The sequence below is a fragment of the Styela clava genome, chromosome 1 (genome assembly GCF_964204865.1).
Source record: "Styela clava chromosome 1, kaStyClav1.hap1.2, whole genome shotgun sequence".
Lineage (NCBI taxonomy): Eukaryota > Metazoa > Chordata > Ascidiacea > Stolidobranchia > Styelidae > Styela > Styela clava.
In genome coordinates, this window is record NC_135250.1 from 16353513 (window position 1) to 16377270 (window position 23758).

Consider the following 23758-nt stretch of genomic DNA (forward strand, 5'->3'; position numbering starts at 1 on the left):
ATTTAATGTTTGCGTAAATTTGAAATATATATTTATCGCTATAGCTTTTCCATATATAATTGTGTTCTGTTTCAGTTTTCCTGAAAATCTTTTACATTTCTTCGTTTCTTGCTGTGATGCACGCATAGCAGGACCATGCAGAAGTGCTCCAATTATTTTCGTGTACTTAAACCTCTCTTGCGCCGAATACAATTTAATTGAAGTATTAGTGGATTCGACTTTTTTCATTCCCTCAATCTCAATATATACCTTATATATATATATATATATATAATTCAATATAATATATACCGCTCAACTTACCCAATTTGTTACACCTTGGGTCGAATTGTGAGTATTACATCACTTCTGGACTAAATGTAGCTAGGAAACAAAATATATATTAACAAATGTAAAAATATATTTACTCATTCATAGCTTGAATCGAACTTGGACCAAATATTTTTGAGAAACAAAAGAAACACTCTGGTTAGTGTCCCATGTATGCAGTAAAATATTAAAATGGATAAACGGGTTTACAAATAAAATCACTAGCACTTTCAAAATTAAATTATTAAATATTAAGATGGATGTTGAACCCGTATTCATTGTATTTTGTACAATTTTGCGCGAGTTTCACTTCTATGTCAATAGAAATATAGAGAGAGAGAGACCATTTCCATATAAAATTATACACGCTCGTTTTAATTTTCGCTGTCTAGGAATACAAATTGATTCATAGTATAGGGATTACAGCAACTACATGCGTAATTAAACACGATAGGTGCGTTGAGAGGACATATTATGTCAATGACAGTTATGTCAAGTCCTATATGCCTCTAGAAAGTGTTATTGATGAATCTGATCAATTGTAGTAGGAGAATATGTTATGTTGATGGGATATAAAATCTAGACGTCACTCCTTATCATAGTCCAAACATAATTGTAGGAAGTTGACTCAAACAAATGTTATTTTCTCCGAAGATTCGAACAAACTAAATTTATGGGTTGTAATTCATGACAACAAGATAAGAAGAGAAAATTAATCAAATGTTGTTCACAGTATCGATTATTTGTTTAAAGATTATAAATTGCGCATTTGTCGGAATTTGCGTGTATGTTTCTCCAATTGAAAATATAGTTACTGTACATGTAAAGTTCATGTAATAAAAGAATTGGCAACGTTCAAATTTGGTTAAGCTGAGTTTTGTGAATTCTTTTTTTTTATTATTTGCCTAGCGTCGAAATGTCTCATTTCAAACAAAATTATATAACAAAATGATGTGGAAAGTCAGAATATTGGAAAAAGCTTATATTCAAACTTTATGCGATTCGAATATTGGCAATTTGGTAAACATATGTTAAGATAATCAAATTATTTTGAACTTTTCCGGTTTCGGGGTCATTTTTATCCACGAATTTTTATGTTTCAAACAAATTCCAATTTATTTTTCAAATTTTAGTTCACTTGGGTTAGCCTTATTAGCCGAATCAGTCAGTGATGTTTGTGAACGATGCTTTAATGATATCCAGTTTATATATAATGAAGAGTCAATGGATACAAACGTTCATGAGTATGTCAGCGAGTGTAATGCAAAAGAATATAACAGTGATATATATTATCTATAATCTCCAAGAATTGGGAGGCGCAGTTCTTACCACTTCATGGCAGCTTCTGCCACGAACGACCGCGGCAGCTCTTGCCATGGTTTTATAGCGCTATTCAGTATTCAGTAATCAGTATTAAAGGTATATTCACAAATTAATGTACCAGATTTTAATTGATCATGTGGAATTATATCTACTTAAACCTTAACCCTAACCCCAAATCCATAAAAACTGTATCCATAAGAAAACGTTCCAACTTACCCAATATTTGTCACCATAAGGGACAGCCCTGTCTTTACGGCCCACTTGCCGCGGTTACGGCAGCAAAATTTTACCTGCCATTGGTTTTCAATTTGCTGCCGCGGTAACGGCAGCTCGACATTGGTTTGTGGCAGCTAAAAAGTCAGTCGCCATAGGTTTGGCCGTAGCGGCCATGGTATGGAAACACCGCTAAGGTTTTGCGGCAGCTGCAGACGCCACAGAATACTTAAAACTGCACTTGAGAATTGGAGTGACGTTGTGTAAACTGATGTAATTCGCCTCACCTGATCACAGCTATTCGAGGTTCAGTGGAAGAAGCATGTCAAGTATGCTTTCAGTTATATATACTTCAATGATTGGAACAAATAATTTTTCGTTAAGTTTCTGCCCCGAGCTTATATATTCAGGTCCAAGCCTTGTTCTATCTGAGTAGATCCAGAATATGAAATAATTCTGGATTCATCTCTTTTTTCATGAAGCCAAATTTTATGACCATTTATTCATTTAAAATGCTGCAAGCGAATCATTACTGGATCGTACCCACATTATATTGTGTAGATTAGACATAACAACAGATCATGGAACAATAACAACAGACAAACTAAACAAGTGTAACAGATCTGAATGACTCCGTGACACTGGCACATGTAACTTCAACTCTACAAAATAGGAAACCGATGTAGAATCCCATTCACTGAGTCTCAGAAACGCGTATCTCTATGCTATTCAAAATTTAAATCCGACTTAAATCCAAATCTCACTTGTGAATTCCCTAGCAACACTAAGAGTGTAAAATTTACCAGGGAATACTACTAGACTAGATAAACTTCACACAACATATATACTACAAACATATGGCCATCCCACCATCGATAGAAATCCAAAAGCCAATCCGACAAAAACATCAAAAGTGTAGATTCTGACGACTATAATTTTTTTTTTACTGTAATTTAGCATCTTATGACCGAATATACAGGGTGTAAAAACGGAACAAATAACCAATTTTCTTAATTAATACTTATACGAAAATAAAAAAGATTAATTAATTTTGTTTGCAGTTAAACTTCTGTTTGTGTAAAATGATACCCAAAAGTTTCAGAAATCTTTTTAATTACGAACTTGTTTTTTCCTGAAGCGCACTTTCTGCTGTCAAGATATGTCAACAGCAACAGTAATGCTTGCTGGGGCACAGCATCTACCAATTTAGTTTTACAGAGACTGTTACACTCAGTGAAGGGTACGGCATGGGTAATAATGTCAAAACATGATATTGAGATGAAAATTAAAGAGCTCGAACGGTGAATATGGAACGTTGCGTGATCGCGCCGAGAAAGAGTTTGCATGGACTTTAACATAACTTTTCAGGCTAAAATGGTCGCTGCAAATTAGAGGTCCTCTGTAGTTCCATGGGGAGAAACAGAACAGGTTATTTAAACAAATTATATTCATATTTTTCCTTTTTTCACGCTTATAGGGAATACGTATAACATCACTGTGAATTTTGCGGTGACCACCAACTATAGGCATTGGTGTATGATATTTTACAGTACAGGTATAATATGTGTATGCAGATTTAAATATACTATATTATATAGTCCATATACCGACGATGTAACAAAAAGACTGATCACAGAATTGAAAAAAATCCACAAAATATAAATACTAGCTAATTTCAGTCAAAAGAAATAGCCTAGTATGCGTTATTTCACTTGAAAATTTTAACCTAGCGCAGTGTTTGTCAAATGCAACAACTCGCAAAATTTTTAAAATAAAAACAAGGAGCGCTATAAACGCTTTTGATCTAATGTAAAATTACGACGATGAGTTATCAGTACTACGTCATCAACGGACCATACTAATTTGCGTTCGATTTCGGCAGGGTCTACTTTAACAATTCCAATCCCACAAACGAAGTCTACTTAATGTGAACGGTAAACGCTAAAAATCTTAAAAAATTTGATAGAATAAAATTCATAATAAAAGTTCTCGTGAGAACCCATCTTCAGGTACCAGTGACGACTGTCTGTGTAATAAAGAAGGTAGTGTTTGGCAGATTTCATCCATTTATTCCAAATTTCATAACATATGTATATACGAAGTAAGCTTGGACACTGAATTTAATATCCATTGAAAGACGTTGCCTTTTATCGCATACAGGTTCTACCATATAGATATGAAGGTGTGGAATGAAATTATCATGAAATAGCATTTATTATAAAGAGCGAATTCTGGCACTTTTCGGTATTGTTGACGGCATGCTCAGATAATAATATTGTAAAAGGTATACCACGGTAAAAAAAAGATTGAAGAACACTGGTCTAATCCAGCGGTTTACGTAACAATCGAGACAGACACTTCGTAACAGAAATCAATGAGCATATATACAATGAGTGGAAACTTGCAAAGATTTGCTCATTGTGGCATTGTTCCCTGCATTTTTACGTCGTCCAGCTAAATGGTTCGTTGCATATTAAGAAAACGCATTGCTCGCTGCCAAAATCCCTTGCTTCAGCTCAGTCGGGTGCGAAATTCGCCGTATTAACTTGACTTGAGGTCTTTAATTCTTCAATACATATTTGATTTTGGGTTTCGAAGTATGGTACGCTGAAAGCATACAACTATGAGCATATGCTTATTGGGAATGCATATCTATTAGACAGAAAACGTATCTACAGAACAGAATATGAACCAGTCGCCGAGAGGAGTGCGGTTATTTATGTATTTATTAATTGATATAACATGGGATTTACATATTTATCCAAGGGGAGAGGAAAGCCGAAAAGATGGCCTAAATATATGGCGAACCACGGCCTCTCTCAATCATAGCTCTGTGCTCCATATGAATCACATGGCTCTGCGAGCTATTCGTTTACTTATTAAAAATACTGATTTTAACTATAAATTACTCTGGGATATCTTGCCATTGAAAACAAAAGCCAGAAATTGGAAGAAAAGCAGGGAATGAAATGTGTGTACTATGTAATGGAGAACCTGAGTTTGTTTCACATATTTTCATGTATTGTGAATTTACAAAAAATATTTATGACGATTTTGTTTTAGATATATTAAAATTGATCAGAATACATTTTGTTATCAATATGATTCTTGCATATTATTTAATTTTAACGATCCTTTATATAGTCGTATAGATACTGTTGATTCGGATGCAATTATACTTTTGTAATCAATAGTGAGAAATATTTCATGACTGCTATTAACTATGTGAGCTATTTTTTCTGCAATGCAAAATATTTCCTTCGTCTGCTATTTACTATGTGAATTAATTTTTCTGTAATGTAAAGTATTTCCATAACTGCTTTTACTATGTGGACTGTTTTTTCGGTACTCGTAGTATGTGTACCAGGTTAGATTACGATTCTCCTTATTTTTGTTCTATTAAAAGTTCGGGAATTGTCTGTGTTACGCAAGTGAATATCCCCCTACCGATAGAATTTAGTCCATTTACACAACTTGATATAAAGTAGGCGAACAAAATTAGTTACCTTCATATTGGTGCACATACTTCTGGAGCACCATTTTTTTTGTAATGTAAAATATTTAATATGTGAACTAATTTTTCTGTAATGCAAAATATTTCCCACAGCTTCTGTATTTTTTATATGTCACTTTTTATTTCATCGATAATACACATTGTTCATTCTTTGTGGAGTTTTTGGTAACTTTACAGATGGAATAAGACCGACATTCAGCTTTTTCTGTTTCACAACTGTAATACAAAAAGGTACTCTTGAAGTATGTAAACCCAGTTGGTAGACACCGGAACCATGTGTACCAGGTTAGGGTCTACTACATACAAACATTCCCAAACTTTTCAAGCCGCACCGCACCCCCATTTTAAAATTGTGAAGTCTTGCGCCCCACCTCAAAAATAATTAGCTAACAATAATAAGCTACAAATAACAGTAGTAAGGCGTAAGTATGTTTTATTGGAAAAACATGTGGAAAAAATAAATGACAAGTTTTGATATGCATAAAATTAGCCAAGTCCAGAAGTCAGTATTTTAAACTAATAGAGAGAGAGAGAGAGTTTATTTCGTTCGTCAAACCATGAACATATATAAATTATAATAAAAAAAAAACAGATGCTCAGGTGTTTGACTGGGAGACAACGTTACAACATTTCGGGTCATTTAACAGGTTCGGTGTTAAATTCTTCAATACCTCTCATATACCTTATTCACTATATACATTATTCATAAGAATTTTTGATTTGGAAAGTACTAAATAATCATGTTTTGTCCTAAGATCATCATTTATTCAGCTGATAAGTTGACATGTATTGCATATCAACTGAATAAAAATGGGTTAGCGAGGATACCTATTATTTGGAAAATTTGTCTACTAAAAATGAATGTAATAGGACATGGATTTTTTATAAGCAAAGATGGGGAAAATTCTATTATTATAGCACTTTAATTATAAACATTTGATAATAGTAATGAAATCATGAGTTTCTTTATACACTATAATTTAAACACATCAAATTATAATACTTGATTATGACTGGCAAGTGATTTGAAGGATAGTAACAATAATACATGATCAGGATTTGACCCTTCTCCAGCAGATATATATATGAAATAAAGTGCTCATGTACATATCTATATTCGGCTACAGAGCACGTAACACAGAATGAATTTTAAGGCGAAATATTGATAATATATTGAAATAGCAATGATACCCAATAGGTTATTTTTAAATAAGTATTACCGGTACTAAAAAATAAATAAAGTGCTTATATACATATAGATATTTGGATACAGAGCAAGTATCATAGAATGAAATTTAAGGCAAAAAAATGATAAAATACTAGAATAGCAATTATAATAAACATTATGATACTTTTAAATGAAGTATTACTAAAAAATAAATAATGTGGTCATGTACATAGATATTTGGATACAGAGAAAGTGTCATAGAATGGAATTTAGGGCGAAATATGGATGCAAGTATGATAAACAATTTGATATTTTTATAAAAAGTGTTACTAAAAAATAAAATAATAGATTATGGAGTTCCAGCAAGTGTGCTCATAACAAATAAAAAGATAGCAATTCATTTACAACAGTGAATTAAATTCATTACACATTACTACTTGCTATAACACAGCAGGCACATGATACTCATCGTGTTTTGAACTTTTTTAAAGGTTTTGCTCGCTCTCCAGAACTCTCCATTTTTTATTTGTTTGTATTGTCAGATTGTGGACTTTTCAAAATAAACTATCTCTATCTATATCAATGAATACAATATCCCAGGTCCCCACTTGGCTGGTTCATATTCTGTTCTGTAGATAAGTGTTCTGCCTAATAGATGGTATGTATTCCCAATAAGCATTACAGTATGCTCATTCGTTCACTCAATGAGTGATTTTAATTACGGTAAATATAAAATAATATATATAATATAAATAAGTTCATATTCCATTTTGCATCCATGATCCAGTATTTATTTTGTTCAATTCCAGTAGTAATCCATACCATAATTAGGTTATTTTAATAAATGCATTGATATAAAACAATAAAAATAAAATTAGTAAACATAAAATACATATCATAAACATATAATTTGCTTTTTAAAATAATGCATTACATAAATTTTTCAATTCCCTCTCAAATGGGTTGTTTATTCTATAATTCTCTATATTTTTCTACATATTATGGCCATTTTTATCTGCTTTTTGAGAAAGGCAAAATGTGGTGTTTTATTTTCGAATATAATAGAATTTCTCATGGTCAAAATTTTATATCTCACTATTGATTACAAAAGTATAATTGCATCCAAATCAACAGTATCTATATGACTATATAAAGGATCGTTAAAATTAAATAATATGCAAGAATCATATTGATAACAAAATGTATTCTAATCAATTTTAATATATCTAAAACAAAATCTTCATAAATATTTTTTGTAAATTTACAATACATGAAAATATGTGAAACAAACTCAGGTTCTCCATTACAAAATACACACATTTCATTCCCTGCTATTCTTCCAATTTCTGGCTTTTGTTTTCAATGGCAAGATATCCCAGAGTAATTTATAGTTAAAATCAGTATTTTTAATAAGTAAACGAATAGCTCGCAGAGCCATGTGATTCATATGGAGCACAGAGCTATGATTGAGAGAGGCCGTGGTTCGCCATATATTTAGGCCTTCTTTTCGGCTTTCTTCTCCCCTTGGATAAATATGTAAATCCCATGTTATATCAATTTATAAATACATAAATAACCGCACTCCTCTTGGCGACTGGTTCATATTCTGTTCTGTAGATACGTTTTCTGTCTAATAGATATGCATTCCCAATAAGCATATGCTCATAGTTGTATGCTTTCAGCGTACCATACTTCGAAACCCAAAACCAAATATGTATTGAAGAATTAAAGACCTCAACACGGCCAATTTCGCACCCGACTCGGCTGAATCAAGGGATTTTGGCAGCGAGCAATGCGTTTTCTTAATATGCAGCGAACCATTTAGCTGGACGACTTAAAAATGCAGGGAACAATGCCACAATGAGCAAATCTTTGCAAGTTTCCACTCATTGTATATATGCTCATTGCAGAAAGTAAACGACATAGAAAGGTAATAAATTTATTGATTTATATATGCATTTAAAATAAGAAAGAATAAAACATTTACAATAAACACAATATGTAAAATATTTAATCATATATATATTAGTTACGTTTAACACAAACCTGTTACCAAATATATGGGCGGCGCCCCCTTTGAAAACCGCTGGTCTAACCTAATAAAAAGGGCGAGAAGCACACTAAAATAATGTTGACGATCTGGGAACGATCTGGGAACTGGGAACGAGTCTATGGAGAAGCCTCGATTGGCACGGACGTTCCTCCTCGGTGTACAACTTCATTAGAGAATTAGCGGCAAATTTCCAGTAAATGATTGATTTCGACTTAGTAAAACACCCCTTTACGTTCTATTCTTCGGATTGGTTATATTCAAATTTTGTACAATTGTCGACATTTGAGGCAATGCATCGTAAAACCCGGTTTTCCGCTGCCATCGGAGACCGGAACTTATGATATTTCAATCTGTGTTGGGATATCTAGTGCTGGCCACATTCGAGCAGACTGTATATTGGTAAAAATCTGATTTTGCATTTGGGGTTTGAACTTCATTTATGTTTTGTGGAAGCAATATATATTGAACTGGATTGTTCCCAATCTTTTTTAATCTACGGAGTAATATTGGTCTTTATTATTCACGATTTCTTTCGTGTTGTGGAAAAGGGGGAACTTTTGCTTTCAACAGTAAGAACTTCATTCCGATGGTAATCTGGCGAATGATGAGGACTTGAATGAAGACGATAACGGATAAAGTCAAGAAAAACTTATAAAACACGGTGATAGTAAACTGTTGAGTTTGTGTTGGGACTGACTGCTTCTTCAATGCAGTAGCCTTTTCATTTTTCATCCTGAAAAACTGACATGCTAGTAACCAGTCTGGATAGTATGGGAAAAGCTAACCAGTAAATCGTTCTGAGTGCATAAACTACAATGGACGAGGCGATAATGGAAAAATTGTCCTATGACCTTCTCAGTTCTCAGTGCAGTAAACAAAACTAGGATGCAAGCGGCTTCAAGCGTTTATTGCTGATTACGCATATTAAAAAACAAAGGGACATGACAAAAAACTGGCAAGAATAAACCTGGCATTTCCAAAATCTTAATAGCATCGACATTAATTACAATTACTGAAAGTAGTTGCTGAAAACGAAATTAGCAATTGTTTGTCAACCTAAACTAACTAAAAACAATAAACATATAATTTAAGAAAAGCAGGATACTAAAAATATCAAGAACAACTATAAATAAAAATAGTACTGATATATGGTGTCTGAATATTATATTAAAATATATAAAATCATGATCAAAACTTGAAAGTTTTTATCTTATTTTATTTATCTTTGAAGCTTAATACGACACTGGAGAAAATTCCTGAATATCCTGCTTTTAAGAATACATTTAACAAGAGTTCTGATGAAATGTTGGAATCTGATAGATGTTAACCACTTGACAAGCATCTAAGTTAAAGCAATCGTTATATGTTACTGGCAAAATGCATAAAGATCATGAAAATATAAGAGTAGCATGATAATTTAAAGTTGGGTATTTTCAAACACCAACTGAGATTAGGAGCAAATCAAAATTGTATTTTCCCTTTTATTAATGATTAAATGAATAACAAACTATTTTGTTCTTTAGCCTCGTGTATCATTTTATCTGACATAGTAATTGCAAAAATTAAATGAAAAATGTTTTCCTCACTGGAATGATCATTTTTGTGTGAAAAATACTAAAGCAATTAATTTTATTTTTCAAACAAGGTAGGCCCATATATTAAAACATAATATTTAACATTTCATAACAACAAATGAAACTTTAAACTCTTTCATTGAATAAAAACAAATATGAAAAAAAAACATTGTCTGATCATATAATTCCTTTGGTAGATGTATCCATGTAATCTATCTGTACATTTCAGGGTTTGGTTACTTACGACTGAAACACAATAGTCAAAATACTCCCTAAAATTATCCTGAATACTAATTCTTTGCCAAATTTGAAATATGCAAAAAGGAAATTCATATCTTATATTTGATATACATTGCAATGCCACAAAGAACCAATAAAATATTTTTAATTCAGATTTCCAGAGTTATTATTTATGTTAAAGTCCACCTGTACATCAAGTCGTTCCAATTAGAAATAAATAGCAAAGCAATGCGGATATGAAGATACATGTATTAATGAACAACATGTATCGAGATGGTCATTTTAGGATAAAGATCAAACCACTCATACTCATCAATGATCGAGTATACGTAGATTACCCGAAACAATTTTATTTTCAAGAAAAGAACCAGATGGTATATCGATTCGTTCACCATGACTTGCAATGATAATCACCGTACCCTGTAAATAATTTCATCAGACTTATATATATATCATAGTAGAATAGAGAATATATTATTACTTGAAATAGTAGAGGTAAAGGAATTTGCTAGTCAGAACAACATACCTTCAATGTAACATCTTTGCCAAAAGTAACATCACCACTCACAGTTAAGTGATCCAGCTCTAGCATATCAGGTATTGTTTCAAATCTACTCAGAAACTTGTGAACCTGGATAAAAGAGAAATACACATTGCTGTTAGAACACAATTCACAGTCAGATATTGTTTGGACCATCTGAACCCACATGAAATCCTTTCACCGACATATATTTAACCATAGGTAAGTAAACAAATATTCATTTCTTATCCTGGAAACCACATTCTACATCAATAAGACAACATGGTTTGATGTCTGGTATTTCCTTTCACGAGTAGTTAACCACTACAGTCAATTCCCTATATTTTATATGAAACATTATTGAGGAAAAAGATTCACCCATGTTCAACTTATAAATATAGAAATCCATACATGCTCAACATATGTTCCCACAGAGTTTTTTTGTTGAATTTAGAATATAAAATATTCTTTTTTGATGCAAGAAATTGACGAACAAAGTCAAGAATGCCAGGAGGAATATAACTACACAGTTCAGTATAAGATTTCTGATTAATCCATTCTCTGACAATTATAGGTAATCTCGTAGTGAAAGCATGAATAATAAATTAAAACTTTCTATTTGATCTTTTGACCTTTCCTTTTAAAGAACTTTGGTCACATGGGCGACCTTTAATAATAAAATTGAATCTTTTACTCAGAGCTTTTGCTTTTCAACATGAAACCAATAAATAAAGTGATGTTATTGATAAAATAACTGATTAGTAACCATTTGTCTATCGACTTCTGATATTCGTGCCAGAATTTTTTAGCACCTAATTAGGAATACATGCTAACATGGTTTACCTTTTTTCAATAGGACCCCAAATCTAAGTTTTGATAATTACTAATAATACTGATCAACTTTTACAAAAATTAAACAGTGCTTTATACATGAGGGAAGTGAAATTAAGTAAAGGAAAAATATTACATGCGCTGATTATTTGGTTTCTGCGAGACTAACAACTTATCCTTCTTCTATGCTTTTGTGCTGGTGGATCCGTATGCATATACTGCAAGGATGCTGTAGCAAGAGTAGAGATACAATCCTAAGTGATTCAAGAGTCTTGCTGCACACTAACACAAATATACTTCTGTAACGTTTCGTCTGACCAGACTTCTTCAGACATACATAGTTCAACTATCTATAGTTGTCTATGATGTCTATCTATTGTCTATGACCTTGGTCAGACGAAACGTTACAGAAATATATTTGTGCTAGTGTGCAGCAAGACTCTTGAATCACTAAAAATATTACATATTGAAGTTCTTCACACTTTGGAGAAAGAGGTACTTTAGTTTAGATAGACCAGTGGTTCCCAAACTGTGGGTCGCGACCCCATGTAAAGATTTTCCGAGGTCGCCCAATTTCTTTCAAACATGCGTACACAAGTGACTAGGATTTGAAATTTGTGTTGGTCTGCAAGTACCGTAAAAGTGCCTAACTTCGGATTTTCTAGCAATAACTCGACCGTTTATTGTCCAAACAGCGTCAAAATTGCTCGGTAAAACTTTCATGCGGTAATTTTCCAGCTGGTCGGCAGGTACCGGTATTAGTAAATGTAATTGAGTGACAGTGGTACGAGCGCCAATAGTATTTACCTTTTTATAATATTTTTGATCATGTTCAAAGTTGATCTGGTTGCTTTATATGACAATTTTAATTGCCGGGCCAATAATTACACTTTGGGTTTCGGTCAGTTGCAAAAGCGTCTTGTTAATTTGCGCGCGTGTCTAAAATCTACGAGAAGGCTATATGCTTTGTCCACATCGCCTCAACATAAAAGTGATCATTTCGGTATTGCAATATTACGTATTTACACGTTTCATACATAATTTCTAAGCGTTCCGACCAGTCAAACACAAAACCACAACGAGTTCTAGCATAATGAAAGATATGTAAATGATGTGATTCAGGACATGTTTTTTCCGTTTTTGCTTTCATGCTCTGTTTTTACTTTCGAATTAATAATGAAGCAATCTGTAATATGTTAATATTCAACTAAAAATAATAAAGACACTGTTGGAATATACTGAATAGGATTTTGTGTATATTCAGAAGCAATCTTACTATTTCCGGAGTATCGTACACTTCCTTCCAGTCTACCACATTTTAGCAAGTCCGTCTATGTTTCGCCAAAGAACCGTTATAATTATGATCTATGAAATTTTTACACCATGATTTTCATACGATGTCATGTGTCATCAAATCTTCTGAATTTCTCGCCTTTCTGGCGCATTGCCGGAATCGTTCATATATTTTTTGGGTCAATGTTTGCCGTCAACGTCCATACTTGCATTCGATAAACAGGTACATTGTAATTAAACTTACATACTAATTTTTGAGGTTGCTGAACATTTCTAGTTGTGGGGTCGCAAGTATCTGTAGGCTATGATTTTATGAAAATTGGGGTCGCGTAAAAAAGTTTGGGAACCACTGGTTCAGACCACTGAGATTGGAGATCTGCCTCATAGCCATGATTATATCCTAATCATGTAACACCAAATAAGCTAGAATAGGATAGGCTTTACTGAGTATATCTGTTTTTGGGGTTCAAAATGGTACAGCATTAATAAGATAACCAGTCAAACAGTAGTGCTCGAGGAGGAAATTGCACTCACCTTAGAGAAGTGCTCATCCCCAAGTTTAATAAGAGGTGTAGTCCGAAACATTCGATTCTTGTTCATGACCATTGAACCATGACGTAATGTATATAAATTACTCATTACAAGCAAAAGATCTGATGTTTTCTTCACCGGTAGAAAACGGCTTCTTGGTACATTGATACCTAAGGTTTTGTATTAGTATATTTATAATGAGGCACAATTCAAGCAGGAAAAAACATGTTTAATCACATGAAAAAACCTTTAATAATTTATTACAATGGAGTTGAAACATAAATATGTTCACAAATTTCTATACATACTAAACACAAGACTGACTAGGAATGTCTAGAACCAACGAGATATTAAAACACTTTGAATATTGACCTTAAAATATTTCTTATTTTGAGAATTTCACATCAGACTAAAAATAAGAATTTGACGTTGCATATTCAAAAATATTGTTTCACAATGTAGTAAATTGGACATTTTTGGCCTTTTCTGTTTAACAAACTTTTGCTATTCTTGAATAAACTAATAAATTCTAAAAACGTAACATGACCTAACATAAAAACAACCACACAACTTACCTATGGCATTGTTGAAATTTTTAATTCCAGCACCGGAAGCTGTTTCTAATTGGATAACATTGACTCCGTTTGGCAGCCTCTGTTTAGAAAATAAAGTCGACAGCAATTCCATATTCAATTCCAATTTCACACATTTAATCAATTTTACTATATCAAGGTCTTGGTGGTTGCTATTTTTAGAATGCCAATTGGTAGCAGTAAGCCAGTAACACTGATGTATTTACCTTAATTCACTTTTCACTTTCAACCAAATATTTTTCAAACGACGAGACAAAACAAGTGATGTCACGGAGTGACAAAAAGTTGAATGCATAAAATGACTGCGATATATCAACCAAATTTCGTCAAAAGCTGCATGACATATGAATTATAATAACTTGTTTCCGTATTCTAGGGTATTAGTCTCTACATTTATGCAAAATTTATTGTACATCAAGCATTTTTCAGGATGCAGCGAAGTATATGGCCCAACTAGTCGCATGTCACTCCGTGACGTCACGGAGTGACAAAAATTCCTTATCATTAAAATGGTATTAAGAATGTTGAACAATTAGTTGTATTAGGTCAAAATTGGTTATTTGTTTGAAATAACAAAACATTTGAACAAAAAATTGGGAAAAATGATATTTTTTTGTCGTTCTGCTTATGTCTCCCTCATATTAATATGCTAAACGAGTGCACTAACTTTAATAATCTATATAGTTAAGTAAAAAGCTATGTTGCACAGACAACATGAAACAGACATAACTATTCCACTCCTATATATTTGAAATCTTATTGCAGTGACTTGACAAAGAATGGACAATTCAAAATACAGAATCTGGAGGATCCGTTAATGCAATTCAGTTTAAGAATCTTTGCACCATGCGACGTTTTTTGTTATTTGGATATCTAATTTATTAACCATAGAAAAGCATTTTCTTTTGCGATGAAGTCTCTCTTGTTACTATTGTTAGGTACCGGTAGTACTTGCATCTGCTTGCAAAGCACACATATAAGCAGTAGGCCCCAAACACAGTATTCTTAGTCTGCATATTCAGAACAAGAAGACAGTGATAAATATGTCCCTGCGAAAACTTGTTATTGCATCATTTTTGCTTTTTCCATGATATATTTGATATAGTTGGCACGTAAAAATAATTATTGGTGACAATGAGTGACGCACTGGCGTTTTCTAATTAAAAGTATCATCAATTTTTGACAAACACATCATATTTCTTTTACATTTCATGATTTTTCGCATCCTATGAGTTAACCCGATAAATGGATATAAACCAAAATCCAGATGCCGATGTTAAAACTTGAGATTTAATATTGTTTGTGAATTATTTGAATTCACTTACGCCTCTTACAAAAATGTCGAATTATATTGCAAAACAATGCATTTTGCCATATTTATTCTGCCATTCCAACAGATTACATATTTTTTCAATTGTAGTCTAAAATAAGTTCATTCATATTGTTCAAAACCGGCACATGTTATGTCAAATATTTTGGTCATCGATAGTTTTAAAAAAGTTGCCATTGCCATTCAATCATGTCATTCAAGTTTCATTGTGGGTAAGGTCCAAAGTAAGTAGAGGGCAGAGCAGAAGAAATTGCAGTTCAAACCCAATATTATAGTACTTCGCGTACAGAAAAATGATATTTTAAAAAAATGGCATACTCATGTCACTCCGTGACGTCACGGAGTGACGAGATCTCCAGAAGTGCTGCGAAAGAACAACAAGCAACTATCAACTGCCAAATTGGTAAATTATTGGGCCCTACCCTCAAAGTGACGTCTTAGCTTTTGAGGCAAATAGTTATTGAAATATATCAGATAATTGAAATAAAGTTGAAAAATTGTCACGGAGTGACGCGTCACGAAGTGACAACACAAGGCAAATTCCCCTCAGCTCTGTTTAGCCCAGTGTTGCCAATAAGGCACAGTGCAATATTTTTATTAAGCACAGATATCAGAGGTAAAACTTAACACATACTTTGGTTGAACAAATACATTCAGGGAACATAAATAGCATGAGAGTTTATGTTACAAAACTGAAGAAAATTAGGCAGAAAATCATCAATTATTCCGCTGATGAAAAAACAATTATTTTGAGCCGTAAATGTACCTTCTCATGCGATTTTAAAAACTTCAAGATATGTCCTACACTTTCTTCAGTTTAATATTTCAATTAGGCAAGATATAATTTTTTACCAAATTTTCAACTAATTTATGGAATTGCTGAGGATGTAAAAAAGGTAAAATTTTCCCAAAATGTTTGCAAAATTCAAGTACATCTATGCAAAGACATGAATATCTCAAACCCTGATTAAATGTGGGTGATAGAAAGTCTTTTGTAAAAGAGTGTATGCTTTAATTGTCGAAAAGGGTGACATAGTGAAAGTAGAAGAACAAGTGGGTTTAGCTTAGCAAGTGTATGTTCTAGTGACCTGCTCATAAATGATTTGCTTCCAGCTCTTCAACAAATCACTGTCTTGTAACATCCACTTTCCACATATTAAGGTAATGGATATATTTATTTTAACCATACTTCATTCTACTCCGGTCTATGCCTGTTGATTTTTTAATTAATTTACAATGAAAGCATAGAATCGAATAATACCTTATTATTAACAATAACTTCAATATCTAGTTGTTTAGACGTAACCAGGCTATTCACAGCAGAAAGTTTCATCCATAGATTATTCGTGTTAAAAATCTTGAACTTTGAAACACTTTTGAATTCATCAACATGTTCCTTGGGAACCTGAGCAATCTCAAGCAAACGAAGTTTATCTTCATATTCAATCAGAGTTCCACCCTGTTAGTAAATAGTAAAATAAACCAAAGCTTTTACAAATCATAGTCAACATCAAAATAAGTTATATGCTGGGCTGCTGGCTTTCATTAACTCTTGAGGAAGGCTAATACACAAATGCAATCTTTACACAAACCCAATTGTGTATAATTGAATCAAAACTCAAAAAGATTATAAAAGAATTACATAATATCACATAATATAACCATTTCCAGTTAATACATCACAAATTATATATGCCTAAATATTAAACTGAACACTTATTAAAGAGGCACATACTTTAACATCAGCTCTCGTTTTATCCGTAACTTCCATAACAAACTCACAAGTTTCATCATTTTGTTTACTAACAAGCATATTCAAAATATCTTATTAATGACTGCTATTAAAGAAAACAGATCAAATCAATCGAACTATGGTCTAATTACGAAGAATTATTGAAAGCATACTCTTTCCAATTGCTTACATTATTATTTGCCGATTATTTGTAAATGCTTAAAGGTATGTACCTTCCAAGGACCGGCAACAGATGCTACCTTATCTGCTTACACTCAACGTATTCATGATTTACGAAATGTCAAATTTCATATAAGGAGCAAAAAGATATTGTCGAAGAGAAAAGAAATGGCAGAAGCTCAGGTATAAGATGGCTACCATCACCACAAACAACTATTTTCAATCTACAGCGAATTGAAATCAGTATACAAAATCAATCAAGTTGCAAGGTAACATTTTACGAGTATCATTTTGTATAGTCTATACATTTGTATAAAGGATACCAAGATCTACAGTTGCCCCGAGATTATCAATATTTGAAACAAACATGTATTCTCTTCCCTCATCAATGAATGTTTTCAACAATCCTGATCTGACAATGCATTCGTAAATGTCACCATGTCCAGGTGGGTACCAACCCTCATGATCACCATCAACTCGTTGGGGAACTGGAAGAAGAGTTTCTTTGTTGATTCTAGGGTACCTGGAAACAAAAAATGAATTGATTTGACAGGCTGGTGTATAAGATGACCAGAATTTTGATTTCACTGAGAAAAAGTGTCCACCTAGTTTCAACTTGTGTACATTGTGTAAAATTTAGTGTGGTTTTTCTGATTGGTATGTATTTAAAAAATAAATACATGAAACCCAGTACACATGAAATACAGGGTGTTTTGTTAGTTGAGGTATGCCCGTCCAAAAGGAATCGAACATTCCAAAATATTCAGATGATGAACATTTTAAATATTCAGACTTGTAGTCAAATCAGAAAACTTGCATTCAGAATTATATAGAATATTTTATTTCCGAACTCATTTTCGTAAAAACGAAAATTGCATCGAATGAGCTAACAGTTTACAACTGATATAATTGGAAAAATGATCATCTTTGTATTTAAAAACTTTGAATTTTGGCATTTCCCCTCAAATGTGGGTATTACATAAGGTAGAAAATACTGAGGCTAGAAAATAATTGCTCACATAATATATTTATGCCAGCTATATAGAATTAAGGAGAAACATAGCAATGAAGCCATTCAGACATTTTTAAAATTACACTGCTAGCCCACACTTAAACCTGAAATGGCTTTCTTTTCAAGTAAATAGCTATTTGACTATTGTGACTTCGAAAACCCGAATAACGACACAGAACTGGATGATCTGCTTCCAAATCATGGAAAACAAATATGGCAGTTAAATGTCAGAGCAAAACTACAGCAGATAATCTGAGAAAGTTCCTACCTGTTTTGATTAAATGTAAAAATTTTGACTTTACAAGATGCATATTTTCTCAGTATCATTTCAGTGTCTTCATGTGTATTGAATGAATTCATCAGAACTAGTGGCACATCAGTCTTGTGTTCTTTATTCAGAGACTACAGACAGAAGATATCAAATACTTGTTATCAATAATTGAAATGACAGATATCTTTATGCTTGAATGAGAATGCAATATTCTGCTATATACTAGAGATGTACCGATGTATCGGTATCGGGTATCGGTATCGGAAATATCGGCCATTTTTTCGGTATCGGCTATGTATCGGTATCGGTTAGATTAAGGCCGATATTTCCGATATATTTATCTTTTTGATATGGCCCAGAATGTTTTAAAAGATTAGTTGGAATACTACTTTTTAATTTATTTTTTGTCTGGATAGATCGTGAGCTATGAGCCATACATGTCCCCACCCACGCGAGAGCATAGGACTGTTTTTAGCTATTTATCAGCCAAACTAGCCCAACTAATTTGGCTATTTTCGTTGTCAAATTTTTATATTGACATTTTTAATATTACATAGTAATAACGAAGAAATATATCAACACAGCATATAACAAAAGCAACTAGGCGCCCGTTTTTAAATCATACAGTGGAATTGGGGTCCTTATTAACGACACGTAGACTTTTGGCACGGGTATAAATTCTGACTGTTTGTCGTACGAGTACGAGTGTCATTTAGTCTGTCGACATGGATAAACTAAATTCCGACACAATAATTCCTCTACGCAGGTATTATTTTTAATTTTGTTTAACTACACAATTTCTTTATAGATATATTGACATGACCACCTAGTCCTAAACTGTCTCAAAATATATGATAGCAATTGTAAAATATTATAAAATAGTGAAGTAAAAAAACATCCTCGACGGTTATAGGCCTTCTTTTTGTCGGTGCTGATTGATATTCTTTCATGTTGGCTTTGACTTACTGCGTCGACGATTACGATTAGCCACGAAATAAAATAGTTGTAAAATGCTTTTAATTTGAACGTGGGACGGCGGCGCAAGAATGTGTGGGTGCTATTCGTTATTCTTTTAAACACGAATAACGATATTCGAAGGTCGCGATATTAACATTAAATTCAAATTGGACATCCCGGCTTATGAGTTTTCTAATTGAACACCGAGATTATTAGCGTTACTGTACAATTTATCTTAATCAATTAAAGTAAACACCAAACATTAATTTCATATTATGTGATATATCTTTTTTTCGATCTAAAATGATGTGTACTGAGAACAACGCTCAAAGACCATTGTTTTAACCCGTCTGCCGTACACAGCACCCTTAATTAAGTAATAATTACATAGTATCGGTATCGGAATATCGGTAATATCGGCCTTTCTGTAGTATCGGCATATCGGTATCGGCGTTTTTAGCTGGTATCGGATCGGTATCGGCGACAAAAGTGGTATCGGTACATCTCTACTATATACTAGCCAATATATAGCATTTTGAATTTTATACCCAAACCTTCAATCTAAACAACTGAAACAAATGGAGGCATTCGGAAAGAATTGACAGATTTTGCTAACATGAAGTGGTAGGTTTGAACTGATATCTAGTATAATTTAGTCTCAAACAAGATCTTTACCTTATTGAGCCAACATAAAAGCTCGAGACTCTCTCAACCACCTCCTATATTTAATCTGCCATGCCATGATAAACATGTGCAATGAAATTTATGCAAAACTTTACAAAGTCAAATTACGGGATTTGCAGCAGAAATTCAATTTTCTGTATGAATAAAGGTTACGATCAGTTACAAATAGTAAGAATATCAGCCTAACTTATATTTGATCCAATATTTGGAATTCACAATGCCACTGGACGTATAAAATATCCAATATGGAACAACTCACTTCGATTTGTTGAACAGTAAGGTCCAAAAATGTGAGACCATTTCTCACAGAAATTAAACTTTTAGGTCCTGTGCATCCCATACTTGTACCAAGACCACCATTCAACTTGACAACAACTAATTTCTTTAGTAATTCAGCATCTGATGATACCCTCGCCTGAGACGTTATTTCTTCAAATGATTTTATCTTAAAATAAAAAGGTCCTATTGATATATTGACAAAAATATGGAGAGTAAAACACTTTTGCAGCTTAATCTGCAAGTCTTGCGCTTAACTAGAGCGTGGATTGCCTATAGTTAAGCTTATTAATAACTATGTTGTCATCGCAGATCTCATGTTCAAACTTCAAGCACATCGCCGAATCCAGAGTGTCACAAAGTGAGTTTGGCAACGCTTAACCGAAAAATGCTGGTCCTTAAAAATAAAAACTCTTCACACGAGATCTTATTCAGACCTAAAATGTGAGAAAGTTTGAATAAAATTTGAATAATTACTTCCTAGTTTTCTCTACTACTTGGTTTTTAATATTAACTTACTTTTCCCTCAGGTGGGGGTTTAATTTTGTCCCAAACAACAGACGGTCCGATCTTTGAGAGAAATGTTTGAAATAGGTGTTGAAAGCCTTCAAACTCTCTTTTAGTTTTCTGTTTAAAATGAAACACGAATATCATTGAACTGTAGAATGGAAAAATTGTCTATTACAGTTCATGCAGACAAAACTGAACTTGAAGGTCAATTATATAGAGTTAACAACATATCCTGTATGAAATTATTAGGCAAATTTCCTATCCCTCGTAATATGCCGCATTAAAATGAAACTATGTTTTTTTATATATTTAATTTTTCATACTTTACTTAACATTGCTGGAAATTGAGTTTTTGTTTTATGCCCCAAAAAGCTGACTAACTGAATGACGAGTTCTATAAAAAACACATTTTTTTTGCAAAATTACAGTAGGTAAGCTGTCAAAAAGCAAAAAATCATCACATAACTTACCTCTCTCTTGTCTGGCATGGTTGTCAGAGACAATTTTTCCAACTCAGATGTCAATGCAGCTTGAGCATCATTTTTCATGAGCTGCTGGAACTCCATCACGCTTTGACGTCTCTCAAACATTTCTCTTGATCCTGGTGGATATGGATTTGAACTCAGAGGATCAGAGAGCAATAACTCCAAGTCTATGATGTTAGAAGACGAGACACGCTTGATCCCTATGCAGAAGAAAATATGATGTTGTACAATTGCATGATGAAAATAGAACTACCTTCTGACCTTCGAACCCAGGTGTGCGATGGCGAGCGTATTTCTAGTACGATGCGCCACACCGACGAGCCAAGTCTAGTCCAGTAGTCAGAGTTATTTTATTGCCACACTTGATGTGACTGCACAAGATCGTGAAGCACAAATCCCTCCGTCATCACAGCTTCAAATGGACTGTAATGCCGCTTGCTTGCAAACCGCAATTTGACGAGCAGCTGCTCCTGAGCCAATACTTCATAATTTCTGCGGGTTTTACGTTGAGACAGACGGTATGTTAGTTGTTGGACAGACGAAACGTATTATACAGTCCTACATATATATTTATGTGTGGGGTTGGCCATTCAGCCGTTCGCACAAATAACTGCTTTGAAGGCCGGAAGAAAATTCAGGTAAATCAAATAATAATAAATAAATAGATAAGCCAATATACAATGGGTCTCTTGTCATGCTTTCAGAATGAAATGCTATTTCCAATAATATATGTGAGTTTTGACTGTACAATAGTGAGGTCGTGTCCCGCCACACAACGTGAAATAAATAATTTATTTTTAACACTGCCATGTTATAAAATTAGTACAATAAAATATTCAGGATTGAGGTATCAAATGAGGTAATCTTAATTTTCACTTCCGCGCGAGGAATGAATTTTCCCCCACCCTTGAAACCACGAAAAAAAATCTTTTTATACGTTATCATTGCAAAATTTGCGATGTTTTTCAGACTGTTTTTTCAAGTTTGCATTTTACAACCTAGTTTCCATTTATCTAACCAGCATTTTGATTCAAAATATTCAACCATGTACCGTAGAAAATTTGAGCCTTGTCGCAGCATGGGAACTGATTTTAATAATTACCACTGAATTAAAACTCTTTAAAAAATGAAATAAAGTTATTTATTTAATTTATATCAAAATTTCAAAATATTTTTAATTATATAGCATTCTTACGTCACCATGGGCATCGTGTTAATTAGGCAATGTTACGGAATTAACAAGGAAGTGGATGCTCGGGGAAACCACCACTTAAAAAATCATATATATATATATCGCAATAGACCTAAGTCTGTTCTTCTTCCATGAATTCACATAAAAAAGACAATTCTTAAAAGTAATGCGCCGGCGGGTTTTAGTTTTGCATTGTAATACCGGTAGGCCAATTTATCTGTGGCCTGAATATATCTATATGTATTTCTGAAAACACTCATCAAGCCTAATATTGATGTTCGAAAACCTATCTAGGCATAGATCAATTCTAAAATGATTAAATAGAAAAAATGCGGAAATCTATTCGCAGAATCCTTATAATTTGCGTCTAAAACACTGATGCCTATATTATTTGAAAAAAAATTAAACTAAAATAATAATAATAAAATCTGGCATGTGCATAACTTACCCAACATCTTGAATTGCAGTTTTATTTAATATTAGGATCAATGGTAAGTTAGACGAAGCTCTCTGATTTAGAAACCGCCTGAGTATGAATTGCAACCAAATACTAATACCTTTTACACGGCAGACATCTTACGTGTCGCAATGCCCTCAAGCATAAAATCTAGATTGTATCGTTTAGGTGTATATATACGAAGTTTTACGTGTTTTTCGGGTTAGAACTTGAAATACATCAATTTTTTAAAAAGATCGTGCTAAATTGTCGATTGCTTGCACGTGTGAACACACCCGCGTTATAGGCTTGCACGTAATTGACAAAAATCAATTCCGTAATTACGGCAAAATCAATTACGTAATGACCCCGTAATTGCGATATTTTTCCACGCATTTAAACCTATCGTAACAACCCATTGAATCCACTTTTTTTCCGTATGGGACATTGAAGTTGGGTTTTTCTATTCTTGGCAGTACTACACGCCGGCGGCAGATGTTAAAGACAACTATCAAGGAGTGAATTCAAATT

General features: G+C 33.2%; 1 protein-coding gene across 1 annotated transcript; it reads right to left on the bottom strand.

Moving 5' to 3' along the window:
* Positions 1-9468: 9468 nt before the first annotated feature.
* LOC120339649 (UTP--glucose-1-phosphate uridylyltransferase-like) lies at positions 9469-23362 on the bottom strand. The gene is made up of 12 exons (XM_039407819.2): positions 23240-23362; positions 21585-21799; positions 21124-21231; positions 20588-20773; positions 18685-18818; positions 17728-17927; positions 17228-17316; positions 16754-16951; positions 14145-14223; positions 13573-13739; positions 10921-11025; positions 9469-10814 (listed from the first exon to the last, which is right to left on the bottom strand). The coding sequence occupies exons 1-12, from the start codon at positions 23244-23246 to the stop codon at positions 10707-10709; spliced, it is 1596 nt and encodes a 531-aa protein (XP_039263753.1). The 5' UTR covers positions 23247-23362; the 3' UTR covers positions 9469-10706.
* Between the last annotated feature and the right edge of the window lie 396 nt (positions 23363-23758).

What these genes read in the sequence shown, in the direction of transcription:
- LOC120339649 (XM_039407819.2), bottom strand. An exon ending in AAACGAGAGCTGATGTTAAA is followed by an intron (nt 16,952 to 17,227) that starts GTATGTGCCTCT and finishes ATTTACTAACAG; the next exon opens with GGTGGAACTCTGATTGAATA. An exon ending in GCAAAGATGTTACATTGAAG is followed by an intron (nt 10,815 to 10,920) that starts GTATGTTGTTCT and finishes AATTATTTACAG; the next exon opens with GGTACGGTGATTATCATTGC.